At 39.0% G+C, this 21,831-nt stretch overlaps 2 protein-coding genes across 16 annotated transcripts in view; one reads left to right on the top strand and one right to left on the bottom strand.

Moving 5' to 3' along the window:
- Positions 1 to 12,120, top strand: part of SUPT16H (SPT16 homolog, facilitates chromatin remodeling subunit) — a 35,326-nt gene extending 23,206 nt beyond the window's left edge. Inside the window, exons 19-26 of the mRNA XM_086322296.1 lie at positions 482 to 607; positions 1,141 to 1,253; positions 1,540 to 1,615; positions 2,036 to 2,205; positions 9,197 to 9,326; positions 9,809 to 9,938; positions 10,068 to 10,145; positions 10,800 to 12,120. Of these exons, the coding sequence (XP_086178422.1) occupies positions 482 to 607; positions 1,141 to 1,253; positions 1,540 to 1,615; positions 2,036 to 2,205; positions 9,197 to 9,326; positions 9,809 to 9,938; positions 10,068 to 10,145; positions 10,800 to 10,945 (969 nt within the window). The 3' untranslated portion in view covers positions 10,946 to 12,120. The remainder of the gene's footprint in view (positions 1 to 481; positions 608 to 1,140; positions 1,254 to 1,539; positions 1,616 to 2,035; positions 2,206 to 9,196; positions 9,327 to 9,808; positions 9,939 to 10,067; positions 10,146 to 10,799) is intronic.
- Positions 12,121 to 12,317: 197 nt separating this feature from the next.
- Positions 12,318 to 21,831, bottom strand: part of RPGRIP1 (RPGR interacting protein 1) — a 45,566-nt gene continuing 36,052 nt past the window's right edge. For 12 of the 15 annotated variants that reach the window (XM_086322283.1, XM_086322284.1, XM_086322278.1 and 9 more), the window contains 4 exons: positions 18,485 to 18,677; positions 16,213 to 16,297; positions 13,508 to 13,638; positions 12,318 to 12,511 (listed from right to left, as the gene is read on the bottom strand). In XM_086322283.1, the coding sequence (XP_086178409.1) occupies positions 12,399 to 12,511; positions 13,508 to 13,638; positions 16,213 to 16,297; positions 18,485 to 18,677 (522 nt within the window). In that variant the 3' untranslated portion in view covers positions 12,318 to 12,398. Of the gene's footprint in view, positions 12,512 to 13,507; positions 13,639 to 13,951; positions 15,402 to 16,212; positions 16,298 to 18,484; positions 18,678 to 21,831 lie in introns of those variants that run through there. The other 3 variants (XM_086322282.1, XM_086322281.1, XM_086322279.1) reach the window with 3 other exon arrangements.

Genomic DNA, 21,831 nt, shown 5'->3' with positions numbered 1-21,831 from the left:
CTCTTGGGCAAGATCTTACTATCACAGTGTTTCTTTTAAAATAGTGATGAAAATTATCACCTGTCACATAAGATCATTAAGGGCACTGAATAAAATAATGCTTATAAAGCCCCCAGTGCCTGACATCTCAAAGATGCTAATCATGTTTGTTCCTTGGTGTGATACATAATGATCTCCAATACATATAGGTCTGTTCCACATTCCTGTTTCTGAAATAGAAAGTTTTTGCTTTAGACAATTATCAACATAATCTCCAAAGTCCATTCTAATAAGTAGGAAAACTTTAAAAAATTTATATTCTTTTATATTCCCAAATGTCATTATGATGCCACCTGGAGTGGTTTAACTATTCTTACATAAATGCTATGATTTCTAGCATAGATATTTTAATATTTTCATGTTTTGTTGTTATTTTGCCTGTGTAGACTTCTTTGCGAAATAAGTCTTAAAATTTCTTGTTCTTTCTACTTTCGGTCTTTAGAATGCCATCATGTTTGGGAAGAAGCGGCATACAGATGTGCAGTTCTACACAGAAGTCGGGGAGATCACCACAGACTTGGGGAAACATCAGCATATGCATGACCGAGATGACCTCTATGCTGAGCAGGTGAAATCTGGTATTTTATTTATAGGGTAGGGAGGTAGGATTCAGGCTTCCATGGTGTCTCAGCAGTAAAGGAATCTCCTGCAGTGCAGGAGACACAGGAGATGTGAGTTCGATCCCTGGGTCAGGAAGATCCCCTGGAGAAGGGCATGGCAACCCACTCAGTATTCCTGCCTGGAGAATCCCATGGACAGAGGAGCTTAGAAGCAAAGAGTTGGACACGACTAAAGCGACTGAGCATGAGCTAGGACTCAGCCCAGATCTGAGCTCAATAATTGTTATATATTTTATAAACCACTCCAGAAACTATGTAGAACTTCTCAAGTATCTGCTGGGATGGTGTAGTATGTTGACTATGAATTAGACTTAATTCATAGGCATAACTCTACAATTAATTTTAGCAGCCTGTGATAAAATATCCATGTTAGTATCATAGTTAACAGAATTCAGGACTACAGAAGCACTTCATGGTTTTTGAAGGGATTACTGTTAATAAATAAAGTGATAACTATAGTTAATTTGTATTTCTTCTACAGATGGAAAGAGAAATGAGGCACAAACTGAAAACAGCCTTTAAAAATTTCATTGAAAAAGTAGAGGCTCTAACCAAGGAGGAACTGGAATTTGAAGTGCCTTTTAGGGACTTGGGGTAATGTGTCATCTTCTTTTTGGCCTTCAGAAAAATTAGTTATTCTTCCTTTAATAATAACTTAGCATAACATATCATGTTCTTTTTTCTATGGACATCCATTATCTCTTGGAAATGTTCAAGGGCTGGGTGAATAGCTAAGACTGAGAGCCTCCCTCTGGAAGTGCGTCTCCAGCAAGTGTGCTGGAGTTTTGTTTGGAATGGGAAAGGAGAGAAGCCTGTTGGGACGGCAGCAGTTTCTCTTGCAGTGAACCCCACCTTATGTGAGTCTCTTATTGTCTTTCAGGTTTAATGGTGCTCCCTATAGGAGCACCTGCCTCCTTCAGCCTACTAGCAGTGCGCTGGTAAACGCTACAGAATGGGTGAGTGTTTGTGACCTCTTTTTAGGAAGAAAATTGTTAGAGAAAAGAAAGCAAGAGGGTAGATGTTTTGAAAACTAAATCCTTATTATATCCTAGTATTTTAATTTTTTATATTTACTTACCTTGGGTATAAAAATTGAACAAATGATTCTTTAAAAGTCTCTTTAGTTTTTAGAGACAGTTGCTTTGCATAGTTTCCTTAAATGAATTCTCCCTGAGGGAGGCTTTCAATCTTGCAGATCCTTTAACACGGGCTTCTTGGTATGTTTTATCACTTTTAGTCTTTGCCCCCAAAAAACAAAAACAAAAAACAGTTTAGTTATCCTTTGTGTGGTAGTTTTTAGATCCTGAAAGCATTTGAAAATGCTAGTGTTTTGTGGGAAGTATTTTTATGAAAATAGTTCCTTTCTTCCCTAACAGCCACCTTTTGTGGTAACGTTGGATGAAGTGGAGCTGATTCACTTTGAGCGAGTCCAGTTTCACCTAAAGAACTTTGACATGGTGATCGTCTACAAGGACTACAGCAAGAAAGTGACAATGATCAATGCGATTCCTGTTGCCTCTCTTGACCCCATCAAGGAATGGTTAAAGTAAGTAAACCTGCCAGCAATCTCCTGTCCTACGAACACAGTTTTCTAGAATATGAATGTGGTATGTTATATGTAAAATCTGTTGGTATACTTAATGAAACTGCCTTTGGGTTGTTACCAACCAGGACTTGAAAATTTGGGATCTGTTAGACATAGAGCCACTTTTTCCTGAATACCCAACAGTAGTTCATACATGAATGTGAGTGAAGTCACTTCAGTCCTGTCCAACTCCTTGCAACCCATGTATTCAGCACATATCAAGCTTTGGAGCAGAGGCAGGGGGAGGAGAGCAAATGCACAGGGTTCAGTCAGTTCAGTTTAGTCGCTCAGTCGTGTCCGACTCTTTGCGACCCCATGGACTGCAGCACACCAGGCTTCCTTGTCCATCACCAACTCCCGGAGCTTGCTCAAATTCATGTCCATTAAGTCGGTGATGCCATCCAACCATCTCATCCCCTGTTGTCCCTTTCTGCCTTCAATCTTTCCCAGCATCAGAGTCTTTTCCAGTGAGTCAGTTCTTTGCATCAGGTGGCCAAAGTATTGGAGTTTCAGCTTCTGGATCAGTCGTTCCAATGAATATTCAGGGTTGATTTCCTTTAGGATGGACTGGTTGGATCTCCTTGCAGTCCAAGGGACTCTGAACAGTCTTTTCCAGCACCACAATTCAAAAGTATCAATTCTTTGGCACTCAGCTTGCTTTATAGTCGAACTCTCAACATCCATATGTGACTACTGGAAAAACCATAGCTTTGACTAGATGGACCTTTGTTGACAAAGTAATATCTCTGCTTTTTAATATGCTGTCTAGGTTGGTCATAGCTTGTCTTCCAAGGAGCAAGGAAGGATCTTTTAATTTCATGGGTGCAGTCACCACCTGCAGTGATTTTGGCATCCAAGAAAACAAAGTCTGTCACTGTTTCCACTGTTTCCCCATCTATTTGCCATGAAGTGATGGGACCAGATGGCCATGATCTTAGTTTTCTGAATGTTGAGGGTTTTATTTATTTATTTTATTTTATTTTTAAACTTTACAATATTGTATTGGTTTTGCCAAATATCGAAATGAATCCACCACAGGTATACATGTGTTCCCCATCCTGAACCCTCCTCCCTCCTCCCTCCCCATACCATCCCTCTGGGTCGTCCCAATGCACCAGCCTCAAGCATCCAGTATTGTGCATCAAACCTGGACTGGTGACTCGTTCCATACATGATATTCTACATGTTTCAATGCCATTCTCCTGAATCTTCCCACCCTCTCTTTAAGCCAACTTTTTCACTCTCTTCTTTCACTTTCATCAAGAGGCTCTTTAGTTCTTCCTCAGTTTCTGCACTGGGTTAGAATAACTGAATTAAGGGCAAGATCTCTGGGCTCTCCTCCTAGCTCAAGAGTCTAAGTCTCTGCCTAAGACTGCCTTCTTTAAATGGAGAGTACTCAAAGTTCATATGATACAGAAGAGGCTGCATGTGACCTTGCATATGCTTAACTCTGTTGTTGATCAACTAAGTTTCAAATGAACTAGTATTAACCGAACAACCACTCTCTGCTTAAGTCATTGGCTGCCAAAGGGTGGCTTTAGCCCCTGCATTATCTTCACTGGCTGTGTGTTCATGCTAAGTTGCTTCAGTCATGTCTGACTCTGCAACCCTATGGACTATAGCCCACCAGGCCCCTCTGTTCATGGGATTGTCCAGGCAAGAATACTGGAGTGGGTTGCCATGCCCTCCTCCAGGGGATCATCCCAACCCAGGAATTGAACCCGTGTCTCTTAGGTCTCCTGCATTGGCGGGTGGATTCTTTACCGCTAGCGCCACTGAAAATCAGAGTCTGAGATCTTTTTTGACTACTTAATGGATGTATCAAATTTCTTACTAGTTCTCTGTTTTTACTAAAATATGAGATACAATATATATTTATTTTAGCTTTTACCTTTCACACACTTACACTTCAGCTAAAAGAATTCCTCATAGATATGCCAGAACCCCAATAAAAAGGGAGATGTCACTTCGTGGGAAAAGTGTGAGGTATGTGTGGCCATGAGTATAGTTTGCTCTGCCCTGCTTCCTCCTTCCAATTATCTGTAGGGGAAGGCACTGCAAATACAAAACTTCTCTTAAACGGTTGAGAGAGCTTAAAAACAGCCTGTGAGAAAGATCCAACTTTATAGTTTCCATGAGGGTTTTCCTTGAAAACATTTGCAGGTAAGTAACATGGTATCAAAAATATTTATAGATTTATGTGACTCTTTTTGGCTGTGCTAGGTCTTCGTTACTGCACAGGTTTTTCTCTAGTTTCACAGAGTGGAGACTACTCTAGTTGAGGTGTGCGGCCTTCTCGTGGTGGCTTCTCTCACTCCGGAGCCCGCCCAGGCTTCAGTAATTGGGCTCCTGTGCTCTAGAGTGCAGGCCCAGTAGTCGTAGTGCGTGGGCTTACTTGCTCCACAGCATGTGGGATCTTTCTTCCTGCATGAGGGACTGAACTTGTGTCTCCTGCATTGGCCGGCAGATTCTTTACCACTGAGCCACCAGGGAAGCCCCTGTATGATTTTTTAAAATCCTCTTTATTGAGGTACAATTTACGTGTAATAAAATTCATCAATTTAAGTATATGATTTGATGAATTGTAACAAATGTATATAGTCTTGTATCTACCATCATAATGGGAATATGGAACGTTTCCTTTACTCCCCAAAGTCCTCCTACCCTTTCAGAGTCAGTCCTCTCCCTTCAACCTTGTCACTGGTTTCTTTCACTGTATAGTTTGCTTCATCTAGAATTTCACATAAATGGAATTATATAAGTGTGTAGTGTTTTATATCTTTTTTTATCTTTCACTTGGCATACTGCTTTTGAAATTTACTCAAGTTGTTGTGCACATCATTAGCATACTCTTTTATTACAGAGGAGTTCCCCATTGTCTGGAGAGTCCCTGCTTTATTTATCCATCTACCAGTTAATAGACATTAAGATTGTTTCCCTTTGGGGACTCTTAGGAATAGCTGTTATAAACACTATGTACAGGTCTTTGTATGGACATACGTTTTCATTTCTCTTGGATAAAGACCTAAGAGTGGGATTGCTGTGTCATATGGTTTATGGTTAAGTATATGTTTAGCTTTATAAGAAACTACCAAATCCTTTGCCAGAGTGGCTGGAAAATGTGTAGTATGTGAGAATTGTAGTTGCTCCACATCCTCACCAACACTGGTGTTATCAGTCTTTTCATTATTGGCCATTGTGGTGGACAGCTTTCTCACTGTGGTTTCAGTTTGCATTTCCAAGATTACCGTTGATTTTGAGCATTTTTTCATAGGCTGTGTGTCATTCTATACTTTGATGAAGTATATTCATGTTTTTTGCCCATGTTAAGAATCAGATTGCTTTACTACTGAATTTAAAAAATTTTTTAGGCTAAATAAAGTCCCTCCTAAAACACATTTTGCATACATTTTCTTCCAGTAGTTTCTATGTCTTTTCATTTTCTTAAAATATCATTTGAAGATCAAAAGTGTAAATTTTCCATGAAAGATGTTTAATCAACTTTTTCTTTTGTAATTTCTGCTTTTTATGGCTTTACGTGGTAAATTTTGCCTAACCCAAAGTCATAAAACTTTTCTAGAGGTCCATAGGTTTAGGTCTTACATTTATGTCTGTGATCCATTTTGAGTTAATTTTTTTTTTTTACTGTGGTGTTAGGATGAAGGTTTGTACTTTGTGTATATGTAGCTAGTTATTCTAGTTATCATTTTTTGAAAAGATTATTCCTTACCCATTGAATTACTTGGCATGTTTGTTTAAAAAAAGAATGTGTAGGAGAGGCTGTTTCTGGATGGTGTTTTCTGCTCCATTGGTTTGTGTGTGTTCTTACACTGATCCTGTAGTGAATACTGTAGCTTTATAATGAATCTTGAAATCAGGTAGTGTAAGTCCTCCCATTTTGTTCTTTTTCAAAGTTGGCTATTATTATTTTGACTATTCTACATAAATTCAACTTGTATCTTTCAACAAACTGGTTTATTTTGTCGAAGCTGTCAACTCTAGTATTTGTGCAATACTTTTACCCCTTTCGTTCCTAACATTAATAGTTTCTCTTTTTGTTGGTCAGTCTAGAGGTTTATCAACTTTTATTGAATTTTATTCTCCATCGTTATGAAATGTCCTTTCTTTTTCTAGTAATAGTCCTTGTTTTGAAATCTACATAGTATGCTATTACTATAGACTTGTAGCTTTATTAATTTTTTACTTTGTATTAGGGTATAGCCAACTTACAATGTTGTAGTAGTTTCAGGTGAACAGCAAAGGGATTCAGCCATATATATATACACATGTATCCATTCAACCGCAGAACTCCCCTCCCATATAGGCAGCCATATAATACTGGGCAGAGTTCCATGTGCTATATGGTAGGTCCTTGTTGGTTATCCATTTTAAATACAGCAATGTGTACATGTCTATCCCAAACTCCCTAACTATCCATAACTTATTATGGCAGCCATAATAAGTTTGTTCTCTTAAGTCTGTGAGTCTGTTTTGTAAGTTCATCTGTATCATGTCTTTTTAGATTCCACATATAAAGGGATGTCATATGATATTTCTTTCTCTGACTTGCTTCACTCAGTATGACAATCTGGTTGCATCCATGTTGCTGCAAATGGCATTATTTCATTCTTTTTAATGGCTGAGATATTCCATTGTATATATGTACCACATTTTCTTTGTCTATTCCTCTGTCGGTGGACATTGAGGTTGCATTCATGCCTTGGCTTTTTTTTAATCCATTGAGAATGTCTACCTTTTAATCTGTGTCTCTCTTGCTGTCTTGCATATAGGGTTGTCATTACTATCTTTCTAAATTCCATATATATGTGTTAATATACTGTATTGGTGTTTTTCTTTCTGACTTACTTCACTCTGTACAATAGGCTCCAGTTTCATTCACCTCATTAGAACTGACTCAGATGCGTTCTTTTTAATAGCTGATAAACAGTTATTGGGGTACACGTGTCTCTTTCAATTCTGGTTTCCTCAGTGTATATGCCCAGCAGTGGGATTGCTGGGTCATATGGCAGTTCTATTTCGTTTTTTAAGGAATCTCCACACTGTTCTCCATAGTGGCTGTACTAGTTTGCATTCCTACCAACAGTCTAAGAGCGTTCCCTTTCCTCCACACCCTCTCCAGCCTTTACCGTTTGTATACTTTTTGATGGCAGCTATTCTGACCAGCATGAGATGGTACCTCATTGTGGTTTTGATTTGCATTTCTCTGATAATGAGTCATGTTGGGTGTCTTTTCATGTGTTTGTTAGCCGTCTGTATGTCTTCTTTGGAGAAATGTCTGTTTAGTTCTTTGATCCATTTTTTGATTGGGTCACTTATTTTTCTGGTATTAAGCTGCATGAGCTGCTTGTATATTTTGGAGATTAATTCTTTGTTGGTTGTTTCATTTGCTGTTATTTTCTCCCATTCTGAAGGCTGTCTTTTCACCTTGCTTATAGTTTCTTTCATGTGCAAAAGCATTTAATTAGGTCCCATTTGTTTATTTTTGCTTTTATTTCCATTACTCTGGGAGGAAGTTCATAGAGGATCTTACTGTGATTTATGTCAGAGAGTGTTCTGCCTATGTTTTCCTCTAGGAGTTTTATAGTTTCTGGTCTTACATTTAGATCTTTAATCCATTTTGAGTTTACTTTTGTGCATGGTGTTAGAAAGTGTTCTAGTTTCATTCTTTTACAGGTGGTTGACCAGTTTTCCTAGCCCCACTTGTTAGAGATTGTCCTTTCTCCATTGTATGTTTCTGCCTCCTTTGTCAAAGATAAGCTTTTCTTCTTTTTATGCCTGCTTTTAATTTTATGATTCTTTACAATCATCTTCCTAGTTTGCTGATGAGCTACACCTCTAACTTGTCAGAGTCTGCATTCAGATAATAGACCATGTCTGTTAGAAGGTTCTTATGCTTCCATTTCTCTCCTTCTATCCTTTCTGTTATTACCACCATACATTTTGCTTTTAATATGCTATGAATTCCACAGTTGTCATTATTGTGGCTTCAAAACAGCTATTCCTGAATTTACAAAATGAGGAGGAGAAAGTCTTACTTATTTAACCATTCCCGTTGCTGTTCATTCCATTGGGATTTTAGTCTAGTGCTGCTTAGTATCTAGTGTTTGAAAACTGTTGTTCCATACTTTGTTCAGTTTTCTGGTTGTTTGGGTGAAAAGGTAAATCTAATCCTTGTCACTTCCATCATAGCTAGAAGCAAAAGCTTCAGTGTATATGATTGTGCCCATAATGGATTTATGCTGGAATCTCTGGTTTTATGGCTTCCCTGGTGGCGCAGATGGTAAAGAATTTGCCTGCTACATGGGAGACCTGGGTTTGATCCCTGGGTTGGGAAAATCCCCTGGAGGAGGGCATGGCAACCCACTCCAGTATTCCTGCCTGGAGAATCCTCTTAGACTGGGGAGCCTGGCGGGCTACAGTCCATGGGGTTGCAAAGAGTCTAACATGACTGAGTGACTAAGCACATGCTCAGGTTTTGTGCTAATGGTTTCTTCTTATGGCCCTTACCATTACTGTGTTCTGCTTTTCTTTTTTTCCCCCACCCATATTGATTGTTCACCTCAACAGAAGTGGATAAATGTCATTTGAACATTTCTTAACACAAGGCACGTTAAGTAGTTTTTTTTTTAATGGGGTTCTGTCGTGAGCACTAGTGCTCTGGGAGACCAGATATCAGCTCTTTGGCGGTATGTTCTGGTGGGATAGTGCCAAGAGTACCTGCTCTCACATATGAAAAGGGTACTGCTCTTCCACGATGCTAATGACCAACATGACACTGGATGTTCTCACAAAGTATAGAGGTGGGATTTCCTTGGTGGTCGAGTGGTTAAGACTCTGCTCTTTTGGCATGGCCAAACCAAAAAAAAAAACACCCAAAAGCTGAGTATGGAGGATTGATTTTTTTTTACTGTATGATGTTATTTTTCTTTAGTTCCTGTGACCTAAAATACACAGAAGGAGTACAGTCCCTCAACTGGACTAAAATTATGAAGACCATTGTTGATGACCCTGAGGGCTTCTTTGAACAAGGTGGCTGGTCTTTCCTGGAACCTGAGGGTGAGGTGCGTGAGTGTGGGGTTTCTTTTCTGACGCATAGTGTTGCCCATTATCATTTGGGCAGTTAGGAGAATGCCATATGAACAGTACGTAACGGACCAATCAAATGGGAGAAGTTCTGAGCATAACTTGGTATTGTTTCTTCAAGTTAGTTTTACAGGTAAATGATAAATTAATTGGGCATTGGTAGCCACTCACAAGGTTTCTTTGAAATTACAAAAACTACTGTTTGAATGAATTTTTTAGTTTTCAGAGAAAATACTTCAAATCGTCTTGCAAAAGTTATCTAATTATTATATCTTACTAGTAATTTTAATTGTTTTTTTATCTCTTGGTTACTCAGAGGGTTAGGTCTTTTTTATTTCATTTTTCATATAAAATAGAAATAATGCTGGTGCACTCAGTGGATTGAATTAATTAAGTTATTAATGAAGTAAATTAAAAAAAAAAAACACCCAGTATTTAGTATTATGCTCCAACTCACCAGGGGAGTGATGCTGAGGAAGGGGATTCCGAGTCTGAAATCGAAGATGAGACTTTTAATCCTTCAGAGGAAGACTATGAAGAGGAGGAGGAGGACAGTGATGAAGATTATTCATCAGAAGCTGAAGAATCAGGTGAGTCTTCATAGGGACAAATGTTCATGACTTCCTAACCTTAGGCAATTTCTACAGGCTTTTGAAGGGAATAATTTTATCATTCCATTCCGTTTCCAGTCTAGTAATTCATGCTTAATATTATTCCAGATTATTCCAAGGAATCATTGGGCAGTGAAGAAGAGAGTGGAAAGGATTGGGACGAACTGGAGGAAGAAGCCCGAAAAGGTAAATTTTTTTGTTTTATTTTTTGAGGCACAAATTTCAGTATCTTGAGATATTATTTGCCTGATAAAAGTAACATAAGAACAGTGTAAAGCTGATGTGGAGTCACAGCTACAGCGTCATTGACCAGAAGAGCAAATGAGGTCTGGAATGCACCTGTACTCTGCAGGGGGCACAACTCTGCCGACTTGGAGGATTTTTTCATCTGCTCAGCTCCCTCAGTGGGTCCTTAGCCAGGATAGTCTTGTCAGACTCCAAAATTAGGCTGTTTGGTTTCCAAATCTAAGTCAGATAGTAGTCTAGCTTTATGGCTCTCTTCCAGGTTAAGAATGTTTTTGTAGTACTAGTTTTAACTACTCTGAAACCAAATACCAAATGTAAGTTACATACTACTGTACTGTATAGCCCAAGCATAGTGATAGGTCCTTTGCATAGATTACCTTTAAGCCTAAAACAGTTTTCCATTTTATAAGTAAATCAAGCTTCAGAAAGGTTAAGTACTTGCCCAAGATCATACAACTAATAAGCAACTGAGAAAAGATTAAAAGTTAAGTCTGACTCCAAAGTACGTTCTCTGCATTATTTCATGCTGTGTACAATAGCGTTAGATACCTAAAGCTAACATCTAGATAACTAGTGCCTCGTTCTTCTGTTCAGCCGACCGTGAAAGCCGCTATGAGGAAGAAGAAGAACAGAGTCGAAGTATGAGCCGAAAGAGGAAGGCATCTGTGCACAGTTCAGGCCGAGGCTCTAACCGAGGTTCCAGACACAGCTCTGCGCCTCCCAAGAAAAAGAGGAAGTAACTTCAGAACTTTGGCCCTCAGCTCCATTCTTCCTACAGCCAATCCCTGAAAATTTTACATGACATAGAAACTGTATTTTTTCCTTTTTTTTTTTTCTTTTGAAGTTTTGCCATTTGTGTATGGGTTTAGGGGGCCATTTGTGTGGACCAAGCTACTCGGGGAATTCAGGCCCACCAGGACACGTGCCAATGGCCCCATCCAGATGGCAAGGGAGGAGGTGTTCTTGAAGAAGGGCAGAGGCTTCCGCTGTTAATAAATACCGTTTCATTCCTCTCTCTTCCTGTCACCTTCTGCCAGGACATTGTTGGCTTCTGACATCTTATTCTTTGATGTCTTAAAGCTATATTTCCAAGACATTGGTACAAGGTGACCTTTGCTGCCTGTACCATGGCTCTTGACCAGCAGATGCGATCCTCCCATCTTACCCGCCTGCCATGACCTTCCTCACGTCTCTTTAAGACACATCTTTGCAGAACTCAAGAAAAGGTTCTTGGAATTTGCTAATGGTGTAAGCAATACAACTTGAGATAGGCTGATCAGGCTGGTATCTCCGTCTAAGTTTTCCTGCTTTCTTGCCTCAGGCAGATTCTGAGGTATTTTTACTGCCTTGGAAGACGTAAGAAGCAGTGATACTCCCTGGCTCAGTTTCATCTTCCTTACAAATTCACACATGGTACAATGGTGGAAGCAAAATTACCATTGTTTCTTTTGTGATGTATGAGGAAAGAATGGCTGTGCCTCATGTACTGCTTCTAGTGAAATCTAGAAGGAGGTCAAAGGAGTCAACATTTAGATCTGGAAGGGGCAAGTCATGCCTTGGGCCTAGAATACCCTGATGAGAAAAGAGAAGAGGAAGGGAGGCCACATCTGCAACACAGCCTCTCGTCACTGCTGCTCCTTGTTTTTACTTGTCTTGCATTGTCCTGTATTTATCACAGTTTCTGTTGAACGGCTTTTTAAGTATTTGGGGAGTTTATCTTGCCATCCTCTCCCTCCTGGTTCTCTGCACCCACCTGTCCCACTGCAGTTCCTTCTGTGTTCTGTGACTTTAAGAGAAGAGGGGGGAGGGGTCTCGGATTTTTGTTCATTTGTTTGTTTATTTTCTCCTTAGCAGTAGGACTTGATATTTTCAATTTTGGAAAAACTAAAAGATAAATAAACTGTGGTTTTTTTTTTGTTGTTGTTTTGTTTTTATAAATTTACTTTCTGTGACAATTCTTTTGCAGTTCAATTCCTAAAAACAAGCCTGCTTCTCTCCTAAAAAAGTGCTAAGGCATAGAGAATAATTCTCTTTACCCAGCTAGTATCACAAAAAGGAACTTTTATCACTCTAAACTTTCATGATTAGGTTGAGATATCACAGTAAACCAAATTCATAGTAGAGCAAGTTACTTTATAAGAGACTTTTGACTATGGTTCCCTCAGGGTTTAGAATGGACTAGCACTTGTTCCATCAGGAACACAAATCTTCAGTCATCTCCTTGTAAATAGCTTGGAGGGCAGCAGCAGCTTGAAGAGACACCTTGAGCTTTCCTATGGGGGTAGCCTGATCTTCAGGGCCAACAACTGTTGGGAAAGGAAAAAAACACCAGACATCTGTATCATTCAACTGAAAAACACTTAAATACTTAATATTTTATATTAAATTATTTTCTACATTAGGTGCTGGGGATACTATACAAGGTTACTACCTCCCATTTTAGCGGGACTCATTCTGATGGAAGATGATGGAAAACAATCATTACAATATAGTATAGCTGGTGCTGGGATGAAAACTCAAGGTGCTTTGGGAACACAGACCTGGCACCTCATCCAGAATGGAAGAATCAGAAAAGGCCTTCTGAAGACAATCCCTTTGTCTTCAAAAAGTAAAAGAGACTCTAAGCATGTACAGCATGTGCCAAGATTGGAAAACAAGTTTGGCAGAAATGAAGCTATGTTGATAAGCAGGATCTAGATCGTAACAGGCCATTTGTCTTGTAAAAAATGTGATTTTAATTGATGGTATTAGAAATGACAGTTTCTTATTTGGGTTCCAAAAAAGTGACTCCACTCTGAGGAATATATTCTAAGGGGGCATGAGTAAATCAGGGAAGGTAGTTTATGAGGTTATTGCAGTAATTCAGGAGAGAAAAGGGTTCTGAAGTTTCTACAGTGGAGGTAGGGACAGATGCAGAACACTTAATGTTGGGACAAAGTCATTATTAGTCAAAGAGGACCATTTTGGATGGGTTAGGGGAAATGCACAGTAGATAGACAGTTTCAGAACAGATTGGATAAGGGAGGTCAGAAAGGCTGATGTTTAAATTTGCTTGAAAGTAAAACTGTCTTTTCAAAATCTCCCTGTCTCAAATACTGGAGATTCATAATAGGTGCTAGTTGCCAGGAGATATATGGGAGAAGATATACAACTGAGGAATGATTTAGAAAAACAGCAGTAGGGGTTTCAATCCAAATTGTCTCATCAACTAGTAATTATGTATTAAAAGTCAAAAGTATTCATTATTAGGATTATTCCCTTAGATATAAGTAGAACTGAGAGCACCAAAATGTATGACTCACTGTCTAGATCTTGCTCTAGGATGTCTCTTCCTGATACCAGCATTGGCCACAGCTCCAGATATGCGTAGCCTACTTCTTGACATTCTTTCTTTTCCTCCTCAATAGGATCACTTACTACTGTAAACTTTAAACTAAAGGAGAAAATACCCATTTAACTCAGTACTGATAGACTTAAAAAAGGGATAAAAGTAATCATAAATTATACACTGTATTTCCTGAATCACTCTTCCTCCATCTTACAAGAATGCAATGGCAAAAGACTAAGAAATTGGTATGACTTACAAAGTAACAACAGGCTTGGAGGGAACTAAGACTTGAGGTAAAGTAATTGATTACATTTTCTCAAAACTATTGAGAGATACATTTCCTTGTAAAATGGTTTACAGCTTTGCTGAAAGATTAGAAATGGGCAGTGGAGGTGTTACACAAAAAAACAAGGTTATGGAAATTAGAAGAGGTTTTTATATTTGTAAATAACAGTCTAATACCAAGCCTGAGCAGAGTAAAGGAAACAATACAGAATTACAAAATGAATATAAAAAAGTAAGAGTTGTAAATCTTGGAAGATGATACATATCATACATATCACATATCACAGTATATCACTGTATAAAGATCATACATATCACAGTTCCTCCCAAGCAGTGAGCAATTAACAACTATAGAATCCACCTCAGATACTAAAATCCACAGATGCTCAAGTCTTTTATATAAAATGCTGTTGGATTTGCATATAGAATATAATTTAAATCATCTCAAGATTACTTATAATAACTAATACAGTGTAAATGCTATTATGAATAATTACAACGTAAGTGTTAAGTAAATAGTTGCCAGTACGTGGCGAAGTTAAATTTTGCTTTTTGGAACATCCTAGAACCTAGAATTGTATTTTCAAATATTTTTGATCCATTGTTAGTTGACCCCATGGATGTGGAACCTGCAGATACAGGAGGCTGACAGTATTAGTCTAGCAAAGAATGATACTGAATTCCAGAAACTGAGACCTATTAAAATTTTTTGGTAAAATTTACATGACACAAATTCACTATTTTAACCATTGTAAAGTGTACAATTCAGTTTTTTTTTTTAGTATAATCATAATGTACAAACATCACCACTATCTAATTCCAGATCATGTTCATCACCATGAGACCTACACCCTTAACTAGTCACTCCCCATTCTCTCCCTCAGTTCTGGTAACCACTAATCTCCTTTCTGTCTCCCTGGATTTGCCTCTAATGGATATTTTATATTCCTATTCATTTTTAAAAAGCAAATATTGGTGGCCCATAGTTCTACAGGAGCAAGAATAGGACCAAAAATTCAAGCATTTTAAATCACAGTTAAATATGAGAAGCTGAAAAGAAATTCCAAAAGTGATGCGTTTATGGCCACCAAGCAATATGTATTTGTAATTATGTTTCTGTATCAGTACTGAGAACTTCAACAATGCAAAGGGATAATGCTGACTCCACCTCAGCTTTCCCAGGAAACAGATAACTCGCATCACCACTTGCTGCATGCAATACCGACTGCCTTAGGGAAACTACGTTATTTCTGCAGCATCCTCTCTGGAGCCTTCAAGTTAAGTATCTCAAACATCATAGAGCTAGTAACTGGAAGAGTCAAGATTCAAAACCAAGTCTGTGTGACTACAAAGGCAACATGCTCCCCACTATAGGCTTTTCAGGGCTTCCTCGGTGGCTCAGTTGGTAAAGCATCCGCCTGCAATGCAGGAGACCCCAGTTCGATTCCTGGGTCAGGAAGATTCCCCGGAGAAGGATAGGCTACCCACTGCAGTATTCTTGGACTTCCCTTGTGGCTCAGCTGGTAAAGAATCAGCCTGCAACGCAGGAGAACTGGGTTTGATCCCTGGGTTTGGAAGGTCCCCTGGAGAAGAGAAAGGTTACCCACTCCAGTATTCTAGCCTGGAGGATTCCATGGACTGTACAGCCCATGGGGTCACAAAGGGTTGGACATGACTGAGTGACTTGCACTTTCATTGAGCTTTTAGAAAAGTAATGGATTAGAACACCAGTCCCATACTAGTTCTTACTCACACACAAGGAAAGGAGGTAAGGTTGCCAGACTCTGACAAAAACAAACAAAACACAGCTGTCCATATAAATTTGATTTTCAAAATTCTGCTAGACGAGAAAATTTTCAGTCTATGTATATCCAATGCATTTCATCTGGAACCTCTAAAAGGAGGGCTCCTCAGATTATAGGAATATGACAGTCGGCTTTCCTAAAACTTAAGAGTAGACTCAGATTTTACTTCAAAGTATTCCTGTAGAGAAATCATTTTTAACTCAAAATATAAAATTGCTATTATAAAGGCATAATATTTGGTAAGCTAACAATGGTATTGTGTTTGCAAGAAATGAATCAAATTATTCTAGAGCGCCAAGGCAGTGTGTCCTTTCTGTAGGGGCATGGAGTGTTGACGTCAATTGCTGCCTCAAAAAAAGCGCTTATCAGAGGCTGGCATGGGTGAGAAATGAACTAATCTATGAGACTACATAATTTATCAGGTAGTCAGTCACAAGCATAAATTACCCAAGTTGATGGGAAATTCATTAGGAGAATATTAATATGAAAGAAGTTATTAAAATACTCCACATCAGCACAAAACTAGACTCAAACTCCTGAATTCTTGTGTGATGTCTCCTGTCTTTAGAAATAGGAAGCACATGCTTACTGTCCTTGCTCAGGATCTTCTCCAATCAGCATGGTGAACAGAAACTGCCTCCGTTCTTTTTGCTCCACTGGGTCCAGATCTATCACTGTATTAAGGGTAAGTGGGAGAAAAGAAAAGAATCATATACTGTTGCTATTTGGGCACTAAGATTTTCATAAATGGTATGTGCAAAACAGTGATTTAAACCAGACACCTGGCAAGCATGGGTGCCCAGGAGCCAGCTCCTTGTTTTCATAAATAAAGTTTTATTGGACACAGCCATCTCTTTACTGTGTGGTGGCTTTCCAACTATAACGATAGAGCTGAAGAGTTGTGACAGAGACTGGCGCACAAAGCCTAAAATATTTACTCTGTGGCCCTTTAAGAATATGCTTCGAGTACTGATACAAAGGAAGCCTTACAATCCAAGCTTGTAAGCTGTTCTGACCCACTCCTCAACTGGAAGAATTCTAGGAGACTGATTTTTTTTTTTAGGGCTGCCTAGAAATTTGGGTTTTGAGGTAGGTTCAACTCAAGGTGCCTGATTCAACATGCATTCCCCTCTTCCTCCTCCTTTTTACACAGGACTGTTGCAGCCTCAGATAAATTTGCCTATGTTTTCTAGTCTCTAGTTTAGCTAGGTTTGGCCACATGATGGAGTTCTGCCCACTGGGCTGTGTGAAGTCTTGGAGGTATTCTTCCTTTCTGCAGCTGCTATTAAGGACCGTGAGGCAAATGGAAGGCTGAAAGGACACACGGGGGCTGGGAAGGCAAGACGGGAGTTCGGGTCACGTGCCAAACTATGATGCAGGGATAGGATACACTTTTTTTAAAGGTCAGGGGTGGGATAAGGGGTTGAAGAATAAAGAATGAGAAGCAGCTATTAGAAATTAAAAAAAAAAAAACCTAGTCAATGACTGGAAGATAAAATTAAGGAAGTATTTTCTACCCCTGTCCAAAAAGAAAAAGAGAAATAAAGAAAAAAGCAGCGGTAAAGGAGGAAAGTGATAAAATTAGAGGATCAATTTGGAAGATCCAAAATTCTACTAAGAAAATGAGAAAATGTAGGGGGACAAAGTTATCAGAGAAAGGAAAACAAGTTTCCTAGAACTAAAAGCCATGAGCTTCCAGATTTAAAGAGCCCACCGAATGGCCAGAACAATTAAAGAACATATATGCACATGATTCTGAAATTTAAGAACACTAAAGAGAAAATATTAAAGTCTTCTGGGGAGGAAGGAGGTCGTTTTCATATAAGAACTAGACTCCAGGTCTGGACCTAGAAGATCAAGGACCAATAGCTTTGAAATTCTGAATGAAAAATGTTTTCAACATAGATTTTTATACTTCGTCTAATCATCAATCAAATAAATATATGGATTTATTTGAGAATAGATTTATTTGCATGAATAGAGATTTCATGCAAGACTGTCTCAAAATATTTATTTCCAATGTACTCTTTCTTTTAAAGCTACTCAAAAACATGATCCATTAGAATATAATAAATCAGATAGAGGGTGACATAGGACCCAGGAGATAAGAAATGCAGTAATAAGAGAATTAAACTCTCCAAATGGGGCAGCAGTGGGATAATAGAGGAGAAGAACAAGAAGATAAAGAGATATCTTCAGGAAAAAAAAAAAAAAAAGATAAATTATATGATAGGTTGTTTATTTGAAAATTTAAAAATCTGCTGGAGGATGTAGAAAGAATCACAACAGGTATAACAAAAAAAAAAAAGAAAATGAAAAATTGAGACCACAATAATACAAGAAAGAAATTATATCATGGTGTACAACTTGGCTCTATAAGAATATTTACATAGTCACAATAGAAACAATTACAATTACTTAAAAATTAAATAAAATTATGATCCAACTGTATGGGAGAAAGAGAACGTGGATGTGATATAAGAGAGACAAATTTTATGTGCCAAGATAGAAGTCAGCAGATAAGGTCTAAAATTACTGAATCAGGAAACTGCAAAAGAATGATTTCCTCAGAAACACGGGGTTAAATAACAGAAGAAAGAAGAAATAGCAGAAAAAGTGAAAAGTGGAGAGGTAGACTGAGGAAGGGGTCAGAGAGGGGTGAGGGGGAGTGATTTGTAGAGAATGAGTGGAGCAAAGGACTGCTTTATTTTAATCAAAAATCTGTTTAGGCCTATTTGATATTTTAAAACCATATGCATATATTACTTTGATAAATAAAACGGTTAGATCCACCCCATCAGAAGCCCTCAGGCTAAACAACTGTCAGCTTCCCCTCCCACTGATCACGAGGGACACCTCACCCTTGCTGAAGTGGAAGTAGATCTCTTCTCCTGCTCTGGGTTTCCTCAGGGATACTGGAGTCTCCGTCTCTGACAAGGGCAGATCGTAGAACCTGTATTCCACATACACCTGTTCCACGTTCTCGTCACACATCACTTCAGCCTCTGGGTAGAAGGCCAGGGAGACGATTTCAATGCACATCTTCTCTGAATCCTGACAAGGAAAATATTCATTTCCGGTAGGTTAGTGGTGCCAGTGTTTATACTCCATGTAATGAACACATCACTCTCTATAATCACAGGCACACTCCACCTAACATACTACTCCTTGAGAATCAATTTACAGGCCCCTAAAGCTGGCACCAAGAGACCACTTGGCTGAATTGGCACTGCTAATCATGGGAAATTGGTAAAGAGAATCCAGGTCCTCTATCTCCCAGTCCAGAAAATCATTTCTCCAGACCAGCTTTTCTCAGCCATCACCACAGACAGAAAGAATCAAGAAACTTTCTGAGAACACAGATTGTTTTCTTAAACTTTCTTGACAAAAACCAATCCAGCTCTTTCCTGCAGTTAGATCCTAAGAGAACTGCCAATTGAGTGGCTGTTTTAGCCACTAAAGCAAAGGAATGCCCAGCGCTCCCTGGGCTCCCATCGACACCCTGCCAAGTACAAGACACAGAGCAGACCACCCTGCACTCCAGTCCTTTGAGCTCTGCTTCAGACTTGCTGCCCTGGCCAACATCCTCTCTTACTACATGTAATACAAACTATTATTTTGTATTCTAGTCTATCTCAGTTTTTGGTTTATTTGTTTCAGTGCCGGCTGGATCCCTTATTTCATTTTCCACTACAGGATGTCAACTCAGTTGGAAAACACTGCACCACAGTAATGACATGATAGCCATTAGCTACATGTGGCTACTCAGCACTTGAAACGTGGCTAATCTGAATTGAGATGTGCTATAAGTGTAAAATTCATGCACAGTTTTGAAGACTTTGCATTAAAAAGGAATATAAGATATCTCAATAATTTTTATATATTGATTTCATGTGAAAATGATGATTCTTTAGCTGCTACTGCTACTGCTAAGTCACTTCAGTCGTGTCTGACTCTGTGTGACCCCACAGACATCAGCCCACTAGGCTCTCCCGCCTCTGGGATTCTCCAGGGAAGAACACTGGAGTGGGTTGCCATTTCCTTCTCCAACGCATGAAAATGAAAAGTGAAAGTGAAGTCACTTAGTTGTGTCCGACTGTTAGCAACCCCATAAACTGCAGCCTACCAGGCTCCTCCATCCGTGGGATTTTCCAGGCAAGAGTACTGGAGTGGGGTGCCATTGCCTTATTAGATTAAATAAAATACACTATTAAAATTAATTTCACTTGTTTCTTTTTATACTTTTAATGTGGACACTAGAAAACTTCATATTACATTGGTGGCTCACATTATAATTCTGTTGGACAGCACTTCATAGACGGTAAGCTCCACAGGTTCTAGGACCGTAACTCTGTTTTGCTAACCCCTTTAGACCTAACATCTAACATACCACTAATTTGTTTTGTTCTCTCTCCATGTCAACTAGATCTAAATTTAAAAAAATTACTTTTGATTCTTTCCCTCACAGTTGTTCTCATTCCATTAAATTGAGGATGTTGGGGGGGAAGTTTTCATAAAACTATGAGAAAAAAAAAAAGCCATTACAGGCTGAGAGTGCAAATTAGTATCATTTGGGTGATGATAATGTGGTAGAATCCATCAACATTTCAAGAGCAGATGCCTTTTGAAATCAGCAGTTCCACTTCTAGGAATCTATTCCACAAAGACATTTACCAAGAACAGAATAGTACACAGGAACAAAGGTGTCACTGCACCATTATTCCCTCCCTCTTTCCTTCTTTTATTGTAGATACCTGGCTGTACAGAGACAGAACAACAAGGTCTGCACACGGCAAACTCTGCAAAAGCTAGGTGCAGTCACCACACATTTGTTCCTTTCAAGGCTCATTTGTAAAGGCTGGCTATGAGATTTTACAGTGGAACCTCCCCCCACCCCACCCACCTTTACTGAGATAAAACTGACATAACATTCCCTTGCTTTCCAGTACCTTAGATCAAGGGTCCCCAACCTCCTGGATCTAGAGCCTGGTGATGTGAGGTGGAGCTGATGTAATAACAATAGAATTAAAGTGTACAATAAATGTAATGACTTGAATCATCCCCACACCACCCCCACCCCCACCCCAGTCTGTGGAAAAATTGTTTTCCACGAAACCAAGTTTCTGCTACCAAAAAGGGTGGAGACCTCTGCCTAAGATGAATCAAACTATTTGCTACCTCAGGGCATTTACATTTGCCATTTTCTCTACCTGAAGTAATTACCCCCCAAGGATTCCCTTCTCATTCTTCAGATTTCACCTGAAACATCCTCTCCTCAGAGAATTCTTTCCTTACTACCTCATTTAACTCAACTCTTCCCATTATTATTATATCACCCAATGTGCCTTCTCTGTAGTATTTAGAATCAGCAAGTATCTGTTCAGTGATTTATATCTGTTTTCATTCAGTAGAACGTAAGATTCAAAGAGGAAAGGACTAAGTCTACCTTATTTATTATATTGTAGCCACAGAGCCTGGCAAATAATGAGACAGGTAACTCCATGATTACTTGTTGAAGGACTCACACGGGTCCTGTGAGGATTATATGGTTGCAACTAGAGACTATCATACTAAGTGAAGTAAGTCAGAAAGAGAAAGACAAATACCATATGATATCACTTATACGTGGAATCTAAAACATGACACAAGTGAAATCTATCTAGGAAACGGAAACAGACTCAGACATAGAGAACAGACTCATGGTTGCCAAGCGGGAGAGGGTTGGGGGAGCCATGGAGTAAGAGATTGGGGTTAGCAGATGTAAGCTGTCACATACAGAAAGGATAAACAAAAAGGTCCTAAGCTATAGCACAGAGAACTATATTTACTATCCTATGATAAGCCATAATGGAAAAGAATATAAAAGAATATATTCGGCCACCTGATGTGAAGAACTGATTCATTTGAAAAGACCCTGACGCTGAGAATGACTGAAGGTGGGAGGAGAAGGGGACAACAGAGGATGAGATGGTTGGATGGCATCACTGACTCAACAGACATGAGCCTGAGTAAGCTCTGGGAGCTGGTGATGGACAGGGAGGCCTGGCGTGCTGCGGTCCACGGGATCTCAAAGAGTCAGACACGACTGAGTGACTGAACTGAATGGAACTAAGTATATGTATAACTGAGTAACTTTGCTATACAGAAAATAACACAACATTGTAAATCAACTATACTTCAATTAAAAAATAAATAAAAGTTAAAACAA

This window comes from Bos grunniens, chromosome 10, assembly GCF_055505025.1.
Source record: "Bos grunniens cultivar Pamir isolate PY7600 chromosome 10, Bosgru_T2T1.0, whole genome shotgun sequence".
Classification (NCBI taxonomy): domain Eukaryota; kingdom Metazoa; phylum Chordata; class Mammalia; order Artiodactyla; family Bovidae; genus Bos; species Bos grunniens.
This window is presented reverse-complemented; position numbering and strand designations above follow the sequence as displayed.